Source organism: Grammomys surdaster, unplaced genomic scaffold, assembly GCF_004785775.1.
Source record: "Grammomys surdaster isolate TR1022 unplaced genomic scaffold, NIH_TR_1.0 211, whole genome shotgun sequence".
In the NCBI taxonomy this organism is placed as follows: Eukaryota; Metazoa; Chordata; class Mammalia; order Rodentia; family Muridae; genus Grammomys; species Grammomys surdaster.
The window spans coordinates 4,349,652-4,365,237 of NW_021604656.1; the positions used below are offsets into that span (position 1 = coordinate 4,349,652).

General features: G+C 52.8%; 1 protein-coding gene across 1 annotated transcript in view; it reads left to right on the forward strand.

The window, feature by feature from the left end:
- Positions 1-12,582, forward strand: part of Rgs14 (regulator of G protein signaling 14) — a 13,707-nt gene extending 1,125 nt beyond the window's left edge. The window contains exons 2-15 of the mRNA XM_028772140.1: positions 6,025-6,046; positions 6,239-6,417; positions 6,738-6,830; positions 6,913-7,056; positions 7,376-7,519; positions 7,637-7,748; positions 8,047-8,159; positions 8,799-9,002; positions 10,742-10,818; positions 10,993-11,119; positions 11,211-11,292; positions 11,401-11,447; positions 11,529-11,643; positions 11,886-12,582. Coding sequence (XP_028627973.1) covers positions 6,025-6,046; positions 6,239-6,417; positions 6,738-6,830; positions 6,913-7,056; positions 7,376-7,519; positions 7,637-7,748; positions 8,047-8,159; positions 8,799-9,002; positions 10,742-10,818; positions 10,993-11,119; positions 11,211-11,292; positions 11,401-11,447; positions 11,529-11,643; positions 11,886-12,025 — 1,599 coding nt within the window. The 3' untranslated portion in view covers positions 12,026-12,582. The remainder of the gene's footprint in view (positions 1-6,024; positions 6,047-6,238; positions 6,418-6,737; positions 6,831-6,912; positions 7,057-7,375; positions 7,520-7,636; positions 7,749-8,046; positions 8,160-8,798; positions 9,003-10,741; positions 10,819-10,992; positions 11,120-11,210; positions 11,293-11,400; positions 11,448-11,528; positions 11,644-11,885) is intronic.
- The last annotated feature ends 3,004 nt before the right edge of the window (positions 12,583-15,586 follow it).

Sequence of the window (15,586 nt, forward strand, 5' to 3'; positions counted from 1 at the left end):
AGAGTGACCTGGGATCCAGAGTGACCTGGGATCCAGAGTGACCTGGGGTCCAGAGTGACCTGGGATCCAGAATGACTGGGATCCAGAGATACTGGGATCCAGAGTGACTGGGATCCAGAGTGACCTGGGGTCCAGAGTGACCTGGGATCCAGAATGACTGGGATACAAAGTGACTGGGATACAGAGTGACTTGGGATCCAGAGAGACTGGGATCCAGAGTGACTGGGATCCAGAGTGACCTGGGGTCCAGAGTGACTGGGATACAGAGTGACTGGGATACAGAGTGACCTGGGATCCAGTTCTAGCTCGGTTGTCTTTTCCCAAGAAAGATCCTGTCCTGTTCTGTCATCTGTAAAATGAAACAGATGAACGTCCTGTTTGCTGAATGGCATTAATGAACATGAGACCCTTGAAGTGTTGTAAAGTCCACGGAAGGGTTATCCTGGTAGCCCCTGTACTTTCATCCCCTCTTTAAGGATCTTCTACCTCATTAAACAGTTCCTGCCTCTGCTTTCCAGTTCCCAGAGTTAGTTCTCATCTCTTGTCCAGAAGCCCTTTACTGCCAGCTCCATGCTGTTTGGGTGGAAGGGAGACCAATTCCAAAAGTTGGCTCGACCCCACCCTGCTTCCTGTACCGCCAACCCATCTTAGAAAGTCCGTGGAGAGCCCGTCCCCCTTACGCCGATGCTGGGTAGGCATGGCACTTGGTTTGCTCCTCTCTAGGTGGCTTGGCCACAGGGCCAAGGAGAAATAGCCCAGGCCCTCCCCAAAAGAATAGCTGGATTGATGCTTCTGGGCCAGAACCCAGAACCACACGCCAGCTGAGAGACTGGAGAGAGACCCAGCCTGTCCTTTCTGTGTCAGGCTGTGGCTTCTCTATCCAAAAGTCATTCAGAATAAAGAGGACGGTACAAGCTGGGTCCTGCCAAGCCCACAGCTGCCCCAGATCCTCTCAGCAATTGTCTAATATGTTTATTTCTGCCCTGTTTGGATCAGTTCTGAATCCTCTGTATGACCCTTGAGACCGCATGGTTCACAGATGTCTACTTGCTGGACAACGGGCAGCTTTAAGAGGCCATACTTGGCTGGGGCAAGGATGGGAAGACAGGCATTGGCGACTACAGTGGAGAGGGGCCTGTGGGCAAGGTGTCGGGCTGTTATCTCATGGGGGAGGCTCAGAGGAGCAAACCCAGTATGTTGTTGAGTAGAAGGGTCACCATTTGCACATACCCCCTGAGTCCCCCAGCACTGCCTGGCTTTGGTTCTGCTCCCTCCCCCACCATTCCTTGTTGAGTTGGTGTCAATCACAAGCCTCATCCTTCTGGCAGTCAGCTGTCACTTAGAGAGGCTCCTAACCCCCTCCCAGAGAAATCATCGCTCGGTACCAGCTGTCACTTAACTTGGCTTGTGCATTCATACATTCCCTCAGGGGCTCCTCTGGGTCATCCCACTCTGAACACTTAAGACCCAGGTCCCAGTCCTCAGTTAGCACCAGTCAGTGAGACCTGACAGACATGAGTGAAGAGTACTGGAATACACTTCTGGTTTGGGGAAAAGCTGTAGGTCAGGAATGGAGAAAGCCTGAGAGAAGAGCCTGGCAAGGAAAACCATCTTCTCCATTAACATCTAACTGTAGAAGATGGCCCACGGGCAAGCAAGAGGGGCGTGGCCCAGGAGGAGACTTGCACATAGGAAATCATACAGAGATGGTGGAGGGGGGCTATGCCCCAAGGGAGTCTGTGAGTTTAACTTCCAGTTAGTCATAGTTCTCTTCCTGGAAACTCAGAGTTGCTCCCCCAACACACTCTGGCAAAGAGACCTATGAAAGGCCCATGTGCCTCTATGTTCCTGATGTCCAACTCAGGGTCAGAGATGGCAGTGCGGAGGTACTTTATAGAAGGGCCATGTCTTGGAGAAGGCTCTACAGAGCTGGCTGGAGCTGAAGGGATCAGGGCCTAGGGTTGTATAGACATCCGCAGAGTGAAACAAGACCACAGGTCAGGCGCTCACCTCTGGAAAGGCACCAGGGACATGGGTGAAAATTCTGGAAGAAAGTTCTTGTTTGAGGAAGAATCTCGATAAGGGATAGAGAAAGCCTGAGGTGTCTATCAGTCGATTGCTCTCTCTTTGAGAGCTGAATCCTCTTGGGACACAGTTCAAGAGGAGTCCCTGAACCTCTCCTCCATTGATTGACCTCTCCCATTTGTGCCCAAAGGCTACAAGGGCTGGATCTCCAAGCTCTCCTATCTATAGAGAAGTAGCAAGGCTCGGTGCAGTGACATATACCTACAATACCGATGCTCTAAAGGCAGAGGCAGGTGGATCCTCTGGAGATTAGAGGCCAGCCAGGGCTACAGAGGGAGACCCTGTTTCAAATATGTGTATGAAGCAACACAGAGAAACATGGTGACGTCTTCAGATTCCATCACTGACATGCAAGCTTGGCATCTCATATCTCTGCCCCCTTTCAACTCTATAACTTGTCTGGGTCTCAAGTTCCTTGCCTGTAAAACAGGGTCAATAACATCTGCTACAGGGGACAGAGATGTTGAGGGTGGAGTAAGACTATGGGTTGCTTGTAACATAGCTGGATCAGGAAACTTGAGGTGGCCTCCCCAGTGTCCTCAGTACCAGCAGCTCCCCTAGAGCCACTTCCTAAGAATGAAGAGTGACAAACTAAAGCCAGAGTCCACTATGGGTTGGGACTGTCACCGGCCGCCACACCCTTCCTTGTCCTTTCTTCCCCTTTTCCTCCATTCACTCAGCAGGGCTCCTTGAGCAGAGGTAAGAACCCCGCGTTTCCTTGCCTTGTAGTCTGTGTAAGTCATAGCTGTGCCTCTGGATCCCACTTTCCCATAGATGGGAAAGTAGCTCTAACTACGGCTGCCCCGGTTAGCCAGCCAGCAGCCCCCAGAGGTTGGGAATCTGAGCCTAGCGCTCCTTGGGGGAATTGGGCTCAGCTATTTCAGATTCTCAAACAACTGAGCAGGAATTGAGTTCCATTTCTCCTCTAACCCCAGCTCGAGATTCCTGTTCCTCTTCCAGTTCTGTCCCAGTCCCACTGTCAATAAAAGAAGCTGGAACAAAGAACCTGGCACCTGGGCCAGCATCTTAGTCAAGACTGCTTAAGCGTAGGGTCAAAGAGGTTGTCCCTGGAGCAGGGATTTCAGGTAGACTCCCTTCCCAACAGGACCTCCCCTCCAGGAGCTACCAGGCTGCGGAGGTGAGGCCCAGGCGTGAGTAGGTATAAAGGGAATGGTGAAGACCAGCATTAGGGGATAACTGATGACAGGTAGGGATCCAGGAGCAGCGCCAGGGCCTATAGAAGCAGGTATTCAGGCAGAGGAAACAGCAAAACAGGAAGCAGGGGTGTGGGGAAAATAGAAGTTTGATAAAGTGTCGGGTGGAGGCGAGGAGGAGGCAAATGCTGCTGGAGGGGCTCATTAGTCAGGTACAGGTAGGGGTGTAACTGTAACTTGGCAACAGCAATCCTACTGAGGCAGGCAAGGAATTGAATCCAGGGTGGAACAGTGGGACAGGAAGGGCCTGGAGAAAACCTGAGGGCAGCCCACCTGAAGGACACAGTTAATTAAAGATAATAGAGAAATAAAACTCCTGAGAGCCAAACAAAATCCTAGTGTGGCTGGCCTCAGTTCCAGTACCTTTGGCTGTCAAGAGCTCCTGCCCAGAGAGAGCTACCTACAAAGGCCAGGCTGACTTGGGAAGACAGCTTTAGAAAGACTAAGGATCCCTGAAGAGGGTAAGGTCCTGCACTGAGATGGGCAACTGCACCAGAGAGCTGAGGGAAGGACTGCGACTCAGGCTCTGAAGCTAAGAGCACAGCTGCAGCTCTGGAGCAGCTGGGGGAGGAAGACGGCAGTGGGGCGCAGGCAGGTGTTGGGGAAGAAAATAGCAGGCTGCCTGGGGACCTCAGGCATCATGAAGGCCTCCCACCATTGGAATCAGGACTTCTTCCCTCAGCTGAGAGAGGTGAAGACCTTGGGGGGGGGGAGGCAACTGTAATGGCGAGGAGCATCTGGAGGAGTGTGAGACGCAGTGTGGGGAGGTGGGGGGAGGCCCAGAGCGTGATGTACTGGGGAGCCGGTCCCACACCCAGCTCAGGCAATTACAAACTTTCTCTCTTGCTCAACCCCCACACAAGGTTGTAAAACAAGAAAAAGGCAGAGTGAGGATTTGAATCTTTGTCTTGAGAACTCAGACGATTGTGCCCTTTGCCCTCCTGTATGGTAGCAAACACAAACACCCGGCAGCATTGGCTATGGATATTGATACAACAACAGCATCTGGAATGTTCTAGAACATTTACTAGACACCACAAAGTGTTTTTGAGCTCCCGCTGTGTGTCTAACTCACTGGAATGAAGTAGTCCTTTTCAGGGTCATTGTTTGTCCAACTTTTAGAGAGGACAGAGTAAGGTAAAAGCACGCCTGAGTATCCTTCCCAAGATCACAGAGCACAAAATTTGTGTTGAAGCAGTCTAGGCATCGATGGCTTCCCATTGCCTCCAAAAGAAACATAGATGTATCCAACTGGCCCCAGAGTCCCTTGAGTGGAGTGAGACTACCCCGTAGGGACGGCCACTGGCTGCTCAGGGCTAGCCAAAGAAGCTACTCTGAGAAGCTGCTCACGATCCCTCGAGCATCACTCTTAAAGAGGAGAAAAATGGAACCTGTGGGAATCTCTTAAGTTTTAAACACATGAGGCTCCTTTAAACTTATTTTTTCCCCCTGGAGGCCAAATAATATCCTACAGTATCCCACAGGCTAGTCCTGACTCCCACATGACCCAAATGTTGCGAAGGTAGGAGTAAAGAGTGGAGAGTGGGGGAGGGGAGGCTTTCCCATGCTTGCTTCCAATGGGATGGAAAGAAGGCACATGACAGGGTTTCTGTGACAGGGCCTAGTGAAATGTAGGAGGTAAAGGAGCCCAGAGGTCTAAGTGACGGAAAAAAGACAGGATACAGGGAAGCTGTTTCAGGACTTTTACAGCGGGGATGGAGGAGTGTCCATTTAAGACTGGATGAGTTTGAACAGCCTATGGGGCATCTGGAGCCAGGTATTGACCAGAAGCCAGGTATTGACCAGGAGCCAGGTATTGACCAGGAGCCAGGTATTGACCAGAAGCCAGGTATTGACCAGAAGCCAGCTGAATATGGTTGGATCTAGATGTTGGAGGGTCACAAAGAGCCCAGAACAGGAAAGGGGACAGCCCACCTTGCATGGGCAGGGGTCTACAGAGGAACCAAGAGAAACCACTGCAAGAACCCCTTCAAGGTGATGGTGGGAAGTTGTGTTTCACCAGTGACTCAGATTCCCAGAGAAACCAGGGTTAGTATACATTGTAGGAGAGACTAAATGGAGTTGGTGTGAACAACACTGATGCTCACATCGCGGCCCCTGGACCAGCACCACAATTACCCAGAAGCCTAGAGAGCCTCAAGCCCCATCCCGGATCAACTGAACCTGCATGTTGGGAGGAGGAGGGTCCTCCTGGTCACTCCAGTCAAGTCCGATGGACTCTGCTCTGTGCCACAGAGACGGCATCCCAGGCTGTGCCCGTGGTAGGGTGGGATGAGCACCCCACGGAGAAACAGTGCAGTGAGATCACTAGCCACAGAAGCACCTCTCCTCTCTCAATCACAAGATGGGCATAGCAAGTGAGCCAATATGTCCAAATCCTTCCAGACGGTACCTACCAGAAGAAGGAGGATTGAAGTTCAAGCACACCTGGGCTCACCTTGCAGGGGCTGAGAGAGAGAGACGGGAACCAGGGGCCACTAGAAAGTGCCCTGAGTGAGTCCCAGTATGCAGTGGTTGCCACATGATAGAAAAGGGGCCATGGCAGCCTGAACAAAACCCTAGGCAGAAGGGACTACCTGGAGCCTGTCAGCCATACACTCTAGGGAGAAAATACAGTCCCAGCTCACTGGAGATCTGCCTGGTGTGGGTCCTTAAAACGTCTTATAGGGCTCTACTCTGATGCTCTACCTTGGGTCTCTCCTAGGTTCTGGCTGTCTCTGATGGAGGTGAGTGACAGATGTGTGGAGGAGGGAGGGAGGAACAGGGAGGTGGGACTGTGTGGGGACACTCCCAGCCACTTGTTGATCTCTCTGGAAATTAATTAATCAGACCTGGGAGTAGATGCCTGCCTGCAAGGGGGACTGGGCCACAGGCTGAGGAAGGAAAAGGCTCACCCTAACTTGTCCATCTCTCTGCAGAGCTGACCAGCACAGCAGGTTCCCAGGCCCAGGGTGAGGGCAGAGGCAGCTCCCTCAGCATCCACAGCCTCCCCAGTGGCCCCAGCAGCCCCTTCTCCACTGAGGAGCAGCCCGTGGCAAGCTGGGCCCAGTCCTTTGAGCGGCTGCTGCAAGACCCACGGGGTCTGGCTTACTTCACTGTAAGCCCTGGAGTGGGGTGGAACCGGGGAGGGCGGGTGCCACTGCAGGAAGAGGGTGCTGGAGAGGACATAGACAGGGCTTCAGGCTGGCTAGAATGTTGCTTCTCTCTGTGGTCTCTGTCTTTGGCATCCTTTCCCTCATCACCAAGCTGGGAACTCTCCCTTCTTGTCCTCATCTCTGTTTCTTATTTTCTTCCGGTACCCCAGATCTGGCACCATCTGTCTGTCTGTCTGGTCTCTTGGCCTCCGTGTCTGTCCCAGTCTTTGAACACATTCCTGAAGCAACCTGTATCTGAAGGCCTTCCTTCTCCTTAAACCAGGAGTTCCTGAAGAAGGAATTCAGCGCAGAGAATGTAACTTTCTGGAAAGCCTGCGAGCGTTTCCAGCAGATCCCAGCCAGCGATACCAAGCAGGTGGAGAGAAAGATGGGACAGACGGGTGGGGGCTAGGGCCTAAGGCATGCCCCCTGATCTCTTCTGGTCCCTCATCCCCCAGCTAGCTCAGGAGGCCCACAACATCTACCATGAGTTCCTGTCCAGCCAGGCGCTAAGTCCAGTGAACATCGACCGACAGGCCTGGCTTAGTGAGGAGGTGCTGGCCCAGCCCAGGCCAGATATGTTCCGAGCACAGCAGCTTCAGGTGAGGGAGTGGGGGGGGGGGGGGGGAGGCGCAAGGACAGGCTGAGAATTGGAACACTCAAAAGGACCAGATTCAGGGGCAGAGTCTGAGCTGGAGGGGAAGGGGCAAATACCTTGAAGGATGGGTTGGGGCGGGGTCAAGAGTAGGGGCAGGTCTCAGACTCCAGGTAAAAGACAGGCTTTGGGGAGGCAGGGCTTGGGGCTTCCCTACTTGGACTGGGAGGGACCTGGGACAGTAGAGATGCAGACAAAACTCCAAGTCCAACCCTCCACTGTCCTCTCCTGGTGCCAATCACCACTCACTCCCGATGGCCAAGCAGATCTTCAATTTGATGAAGTTCGACAGCTATGCGCGCTTCGTCAAATCCCCTCTGTACCAAGAGTGCCTGCTGGCCGAGGCCGAGGGACGCCCCCTGCGGGAACCTGGCTCCTCGCACCTCGGGAGCCCTGACACCTCGAGGAAGGTGCGGATAGGGGTGGCAGGAGGCGAGGCGGGAGCTGGGTCAGGGTCTTCCCCAGACCTAGATCTGTGTGTGGGGCCGGGGCGCTGCTCCGCACCAGAATCTTCCCTGTATTCCCAGAAGCCAAAGCTGAAGCCTGGAAAGTCACTGCCGCTGGGCGTGGAAGAGTTGGGGCAGCTGCCACTGGCTGAGGGCCCTTGTGGCCGTCCTCTCCGCAAGTCCTTTCGTAGAGGTGAGACCAGGCGCTGGCCCTAGAATGGTGTGGCCAGGAAATCTGGGCCAATTTCGGGACCGCCCTTTTCTTCCTACTTGACCCCAGTATCCAATAAGGCAAAAACCCATACCCCAAAGCGGAGGTTCTTGAGACCACCTAGTTTCTCCAGGAGGTTGTGCTCCCACGCTACACCCCAGTTGTTGACTACACAGTGACACACCCAGGGATGACTCCAAACAAGGCCCATCCAAAGGAAGGGTCTAGTCAGAGGGATGGTGAGAGAAAGAAAGCCTCTTCATTGCTGACTTTCCCTTAGAGATGACGGGTGGAGCCATGAATTCGGCCCTGCGTCGAGAGTCTCAAGGGTCCCTGAATTCTTCCGCCAGTCTGGACCTGGGCTTCCTTGCCTTTGTGAGCAGCAAATCTGAGGTAAGCGGCCTTTGAGAGAAAAAAAACAAGGTGCTTTCTGCTTAGGACCAGAGCCGGTTCTCTTCCTGGGTTCCGGGCATTCACAGTGGATGTCTACACTTCCACTCCCAGCTTGCTCTAGGAAACCATCACCTGACCCTCCCTTTCTCTCCATGCCAGACAGATCTCTGTACATACTATGGATGCACATTGTCAACTGGGAGATGCATGTGTGTGTGTGTGTGCATGTGCACGTGCGTGCGTTGGCACCTTGGTGTATCCTGTACGTGTGTGGCTTGTTAGAGGAGCTATCTTTGTCCAGAAATTTTTGGTTTTTTGGTTTGGTTGGTTTGGGCAGGGGTTTGATTTGTTTGGTTTTAGTTTTGTTTTTTTGTTTGTTTGTTTGTTTTGTGTTTTTGTTTTTTGAGATAGGGTTTCTCTGTGTAGCCCTATCTGTCCTGGAACTCACTCTGTGGACCAGGCTGGCCTTGAACTCAGAGAGCTGCCCGCCTCTGCCGCCAAATACTGGAATCAAAGGTCTGTTTGAGTGGACATGTGTTTCTGGAGCAAGACACATCTTTGCCTGGTTCCAAGTGTACATATCTGTGTCTCAGCATGCCCTCGCGAGCATGAGTACAGCCCGTTCTTTTCCACAACCAGAGCCACCGAAAGAGCCTTGGAAGCGGAGAGGGTGAGATCGAAAGCCGGCCCGGGAAGTACTGCTGCGTGTATCTACCTGATGGCACGGCTTCCTTGGCCCTGGCCCGACCCGGCCTCACCATCCGTGACATGCTGGCAGGCATCTGTGAGAAGAGAGGCCTCTCTCTGCCTGACATTAAGGTCTACCTGGTGGGCAATGAACAGGTGCGAGCATGGCTGGCCCCAACTCTTGCTTCCTTTCTGACCATGAGCGTGCTCTCTTCCTAGTCCTCCGCTCCCTAATTCTAAGTCCGTTCTCCAACACCAACTCGTGTACCTCGTTCTAATCCTGTGTCCCAGTCTGCATGGGTTCCAGTACTGACTCCTCGTTCGTCCTCCTTTGTCCACCATATCCCACAGAAATCCTGCTCACACACAAACCCACCTCGTCACCCGTGTTCCCAGCTTTCTCCATCACCCAACGCTGATGGTTTCCAGGAGTTAAAGCTGGGGGGGGGGATGGTCCTCCACTCCTCTCACCCCACAGTTCACACTGTTATCTCCACGGGCCCACCCCTGAAGTTGTCACTGGGTGATTCCCCCATCTTTGCCATCAGAAGTATCCACTGAACCTAAATCTCTGAACACTTCCATTAAGTCCAAATGAACATTAAGGTTTAAGGTCTTAGGGAAACATTTTTAAGCCACCTTGTAAGGGGGTGCCACCCTGTAAGGGGGCCCCAGAGGGTCAATGCTGCTCCAGGGGAAGTGACAGGAAGTCATCCAAGCCCCAAGAGGCAGCCCAGGTATATGAGCAGAACTGGCCGGGAGGCTGTGTTCTGCTGGGTCCGGGCTGCAGGTAAGCCAGGCAAGAGGCTCTTCCAGGGATGGTGGTGCGTCTGGTCAGAAGGCTTGGAGAGAGGCAGCAGCTGAGGAGGGCAGAGCAGTTTGTTTGGGAGAACTGGAGGGAGAGGACATTCCAGAAAAAGGGAGGGAAGGAGGTGTTTACAGGACATGCTTAGGGACCTGGGGTGCGGGGGTGTTGGGGAAGCAATGGGAGCCGCTCCGCCCACTTTCTCAGACCACCGGCACAGCTGCCAGCAGCCCAGATGGGCTTCTGTGCCTGCTAAATATAACTCCACCACCCACCTTCCACCTGGCCCTGTGTCACAGCGCAGGCCTACTGTCTGGGAGAGTCTCCATGATCCCTTTTAAGCTCTCCCACTACATGTTTTATGCCGGTACAGACAGTAGGCTTGTCTATAGACCTACTGTGTGTCGGGACTATACCAGTTGCTTTTCATCTTTCTGGTCTGATGTACGTACTGGGGGGGTGGGGCTGACCTGGTCATTAAGGAGGCAAGAGACAAGGACCAGATGGCTAAAAAGCCCAGTGGTGAGGGGAAGAGTATCCAGACGGTCTGCCTGAGTTTCCCATGCCTGGATGAAGGGCACACACTCTGTGAACCAGGACCCGAGCTTTGTCCTTTGTTAAGGACCCCCATTAACTTGGATGTCCACATCCCTCTGCTTCCCTGAACCAGATTCTTTCCCAAGCTTCCCCCAGCATTCCCAAGCATCTTCCACTCTTTTCTTTTTTATTTGTGCAACAGGGTCTTACTGTGTAGCCCTGGCTGTCCTGGAACTTGCTATGTAGTCCAGGCTGGCCTCGAACTCCATCAGTCACTGTCTCCTAAGTGCTGGGGATAAAGACATGTACGACCGTGCCACCATGCCCAGGGCATCTTCCACTCTTAAAATCCTTAGCCTTGGTCTAATCAGGCTTAAACTGGTCCTTACCCCATCTGCTTCCTCAGCCTTCTGTTATTCATGAGCTGGTCCTTCTGACCTTTAGGGTACCACATTAGAGGCCACAGGAGGAAATGGAGGTGGTTTCCAAGTATCCTCAGGGGATGGATCGGGGTGGAGGGAAGGGATTCTTAGACCCTGCCTGGCATCTGCAGAAGGCCCTGGTCCTGGATCAGGATTGCACCGTGTTGGCAGACCAGGAAGTGCGACTGGAAAACAGGATCACCTTTCAGTAAGTGCCCTACCCTAAATCTCAGATCTCATTCTGAGAAGGGAGCTCTGTCCCTAGGCTAAAGCCCCAGTCCCAAATTGTTCCACTCCCTGGTTCAGCTTCATCCATTCTGGGCTCATTTGGGGAAAGGGGGCCTGGGTCTCCATCAATCTGCAGCTCTAGGGTCCTGTGCAGGCTGGAGTTGGTTGGCCTGGAGCGAGTGGTGCGGATCTCAGCTAAGCCCACCAAGCGTCTGCAGGAGGCGCTGCAGCCCGTCCTGGGAAAGCACGGCCTGAGCCTGGATCAGGTGGTCCTGCACAGGGTAAGTGATGTAGCTGGAGGCCAGGGGAGAGCCCGACCAGCAGGGAAGATTTCTGTGGTCAAGCCCACACGCTGCTGACCTCTTTCCATAGCCAGGAGAGAAGCAGCCCGTGGATTTGGAGAATCTCGTGAGCTCAGTGGCCTCACAGACACTGGTTTTGGACACTCTTCCAGGTAAGTGACGTTAATTCCCTGGGACTTGGTTTCCCAGTGTGCCTCTGGCAGAGGAGGAGGGGCTTCTGAGAGGAAGGTCAAACCCAACAGTGGTGCTGTCCGTTATAGATGCAAAGATGAGTGAAGCCAGAAGCATATCCCCCTGCCGCAGCCAGGTAACCGAGAGCCTCGGGGTCCCCTTTCCCACTCTCTGCTTCTCCCCTCCTGGTTGTGCCCCTGACCCCACTTTCTTGCAGGGATGCCTCCCAAGAACCCAGACCAAGGACAGCCACCCTGCCCCATCGTCCTCCAGTTTGCTGGTAGAAGATGCCAGTAGTTCTACTGGGAGACGACAGACCTGCGACATTGAAGGTGCCCTGTGAGGACAATGGGGGTATGAGGTTAGAGGGTGAGGGCAGTGGCTTGAGGATCGCTGAGGGAGGCATCAGAGAGGCCTGAGCTAAGGCTGGTACTAAAGGCCATTGGCACTGGAGTATACTCACAGTATACTCCAGTATACTATGTCTGGAGTCAGAGCAGGTGGCAGAATGGCGAAGCGTTAGGATAGGTGCTTTGGCCGTATAGGCCCCCTGACTCTCTGGCTATACCCCCAGGCCTGGTGGAACTGCTGAATCGGGTGCAGAGCAGCGGGGCCCATGACCAGAGGGGACTTCTTCGCAAAGAGGACCTGGTCCTTCCAGAATTTCTGCAGCTTCCTTCCCAAAGACCAGGGTCTCAGGAGGCTCCACCATAGAGTGAAGCAACTGTTCAGCCCAGGGAGGGCCCTAAGGACTCCACCACCCACCCGGGGCTCACTCTGACACCTGTGTAACAAGCCAGGCTGTCTGCATGGTGCCTGGGCAAACCAAGCATGCCACGGGTCTGCGCTGCATGCCCTGTCTGTACCATGAGTGTCTTTGGCCCCTTTCTGCTATGGGCAGGCCCACAGAAAGGGCCAGGAAAGGGTGGCTATCTGTTCTCTCATAGGTTTACCTACCCATTCCTTGCAGTAGGCCATCAAGGGGAGGTGAACCTAGTCCCTTGGCATAAGCATACTGAACACGAAGGGGTGACTTTGGCAGTGCCAACCTCCTCAACTTGTTGTAGGCTTTTTGCAGGGGGTAGGAAGGAGGGGCTGGCCCCTCCTTAAAGAACTGATGTATGAAAGACCTGGGTGTACTAGTGGGAACCCCTCCCTCCATCCACAGAGACTCTATTGTACACATGGATTTTATGGTTGGCTTGGGGCAGCTGGGTTTGTCCTGGATATATGATACTGTTATAATAATAATTATTATTATTGTTCGGCTATGAGGTATGTTTCTTGTATGCTACTCTGCCCTATGTGGTCCCACTACCTCCCTGCCTCTGTGCCAGGCCAGGAAGATTTGGGGAACCTTAGTGTATATCTCCTGACTTCCTGTTTTCAGAATCTCTCTTCCCAAGGCAAAGGATATAGAAGGCAGGGAGGTGCGGGGCAGGGGGGCAGATTAGAGAGAGAGAGAGAGAGAGAGAGAGAGAGAGAGAGAGAGAGAACTACCCCATCACCACCCCTGTGCCTTTGCCATCACCCAGCTGCTCCACAGTGTCCATGGGACATGAATGCATCCTTCTTGTTGCTGTTCTGTTTCTGTCAGGGATACAATGTATCTCTACATACACTGAGGGCTCCTTGGGATGCCTGGAAAGCTTTTGTGTGGGACTAGGCTAGGCTGTGTGTATTCCTTTCCTCATCTGATCTGGCTGACTGGTAGCCTATCTCCAGACAGCTGGGAAAGGCAAGAGGGAAGGAAGGAGGACTTCTCAGCCTCCAGGAGAGAAGCCCAACCTGGTCCCACCTAGGGAGGTAAGTGTGAAGGAAGCTAGGTGGCCTGAGGGATGAGGCGGAGCCCTGCAAGGAGGTGAGTCTATGCTGATTCCTCCACCAGGACCTTCTCCATCTCTACCTGCTCATCTGACTGGATCCTTGTTAGCCCTGAAATCTGTGTGCTAGATCAACAGGGTTTCTTGATCTGCCCTGTCTTCCTCTAGGAATGTTTCTGTCACCCTCACTTTATTTGACTGTTTAATGGCTTCCTAGGCTTCTGGGGTGAGCTGATGATGTAGGACTGGCCAACCATATATCTCACTCCCCATGGGCAGAGTTTGGCTCAGAGATTTTTGTCTAAAGCTACTCTGCTAAGAATCCGAGTCCCCAGGCTGGAAAGATGGCTCAGTGATTCAGAGCACTGACCCCTCTTACAGAGGACCTGGGGTTGATTCTCAGCACCCACTCAGCCGCTAACAACCATCTGTAACCACAGTTCCAGGGGTCCAGCATCCTCTCTGGCCTTCATAAATACTGTACATACACAGTACCCAGACATACATACAGGCAAAACACCCATACGCATACAATAAAAATAAATGAATCTTTTAATTTTAATCCCAATGCTATTGGCTTATCTTCTACCACCTTCTGAGCATCTGCACAAAGGCCTTGTGCACAGAAGGCAACACAGGAAAGCAGGACTGAGGTGACAGCCATCCAGCCACTTTACCCATGCCTGAAATGGCCACTTCTTGACTTTCACCTTAGGCAAGCCAGTAAGTTCTTTCTGGGAGCATGAGCGTTTTACAGTATGGTGGGTTTCCAAGACCTGCAACTACAAGACTCCTGCCTCCCTGACTAGCTTGATAGGCAGGAATAGGTTCAACAAAGCAAGGGGGGACAGCAGGCATCAGGGGACTGCGTAGTGCTGGGGTATGTGAGTGGTGTTATGAGTGGGAGGAGGGAGACAAATTCCTGTTGCTAAGATATCTTACCTGGGAGAAATGTAAACAGCATCCAACATCTTCCTAAGGTCCGAACAAGAATGAAGAACAATTTCCCCAAAGCTCCCCCAGGAACACAGGTCATTTAATCAGCCACACTGGGAAGTCGGCACCTAAGGGACGATGGTATCTTGGTTAGGGTCTTACTGCTGTGAACAGACACCATGACCACAGCAAGTCTTATAAAGGACAACATTTAACTGGGTCTGGCTTACAGGTTCAGAGGTTCAGCCTATTATCGTCAAGGTGGGGAGCATGGCAGCAGCATCCAGGCAGACACGGGTCTGGAGGATCTGAGAGTTCTACATCTTCATTCAAAGGCTGACCAGAGAAGACTGGGTTCCAGGCTGCTAGGACAAGGGTCTTAAAGCCCACACCCACAGTGACACATTTCCTCCAACAAGGCTACACCTCCAAGTAGTGCCACTCCTAGGGCCAAGCATATTCAAACCACCACAGATAGTATCCCCATGGCTGTGTAGATGGAGCCCCAGATTTCTCATGTTTTAAGCATCTATATCTTCTAGCTTCTCCTCCAAGAGCCACACCTCTACTTGTGAGGGGTGACTCAGGCGAGGGCCTCATGATCTTCCTTGGCCCTCCTTCTGTGAGGAAAGTAAACAGTCAGTAGGCCCAGCTGTGACAATTTTCCAGCAGGCTTAGTAGAGCTGAAGACTGGCTGTTTGACTCACAGGACAGTCCTCATCTTTCCCCCTATCAACCACAGAAGTTTGCTCTAATTTCCTGTGGAAAGAGACTCTGACATGAGCTCCAGAGAGAGAGAGGAGGGTGAGATGGGCTGTCTCCCCAAAGCTGGTGAACCCTACAGGCCAAGCTTCCCTTTCTGAAACACTGCACATGCGCAATGATACATTGTACACTTTTGGACCAGTGAAAGCAGAAAGAGCCACAACAGTTCGTCTGCTGGGAGAAGCTTACACTTGCTGAGGTCCCGGATTAGCTGCCTTTGTGTCTGAGACTTCACTAACACTCAGGACTCATGCAGAGGCATGGTCCCAGGAGGAGTGTGAGGAGCCGTGGCTGTCTTAGTGGGGAGCATATTGAGATGGCTATCCAGTTCTGGAGGCAGGTCAGGAGTTTCTATTAAAAACCAGAAGTAGGGCCCTCACTGGGCAGTTCTGAAAATCAGAGTTCTGATCTCAGCATCCATGTATTGACCTGGGTATCCTGCCCATGCCAGTGACCCCAGCACCGACTGAAGTAGAGACAGGAGGATCACTGAGGTGTACTTGCTTTCAGAATAGCTGAAAAAAATATGAGTACCAGGTTCAGAGTGAGACCCTGCCTCAAAGGAATAGGCAGAGGATGATGAGGACCTGACATCCTCTGTGGTCTCCATAGGTGGGCACAGATGCACATGCACAGACACAGAGACAGAGACACACACAAAGAGAAACACACACAGAAACACAGAGAGACATACACAGAAGCAGAGACACACACAGAAGCAGAGACACACACAGAGCCAGAGAGACACACA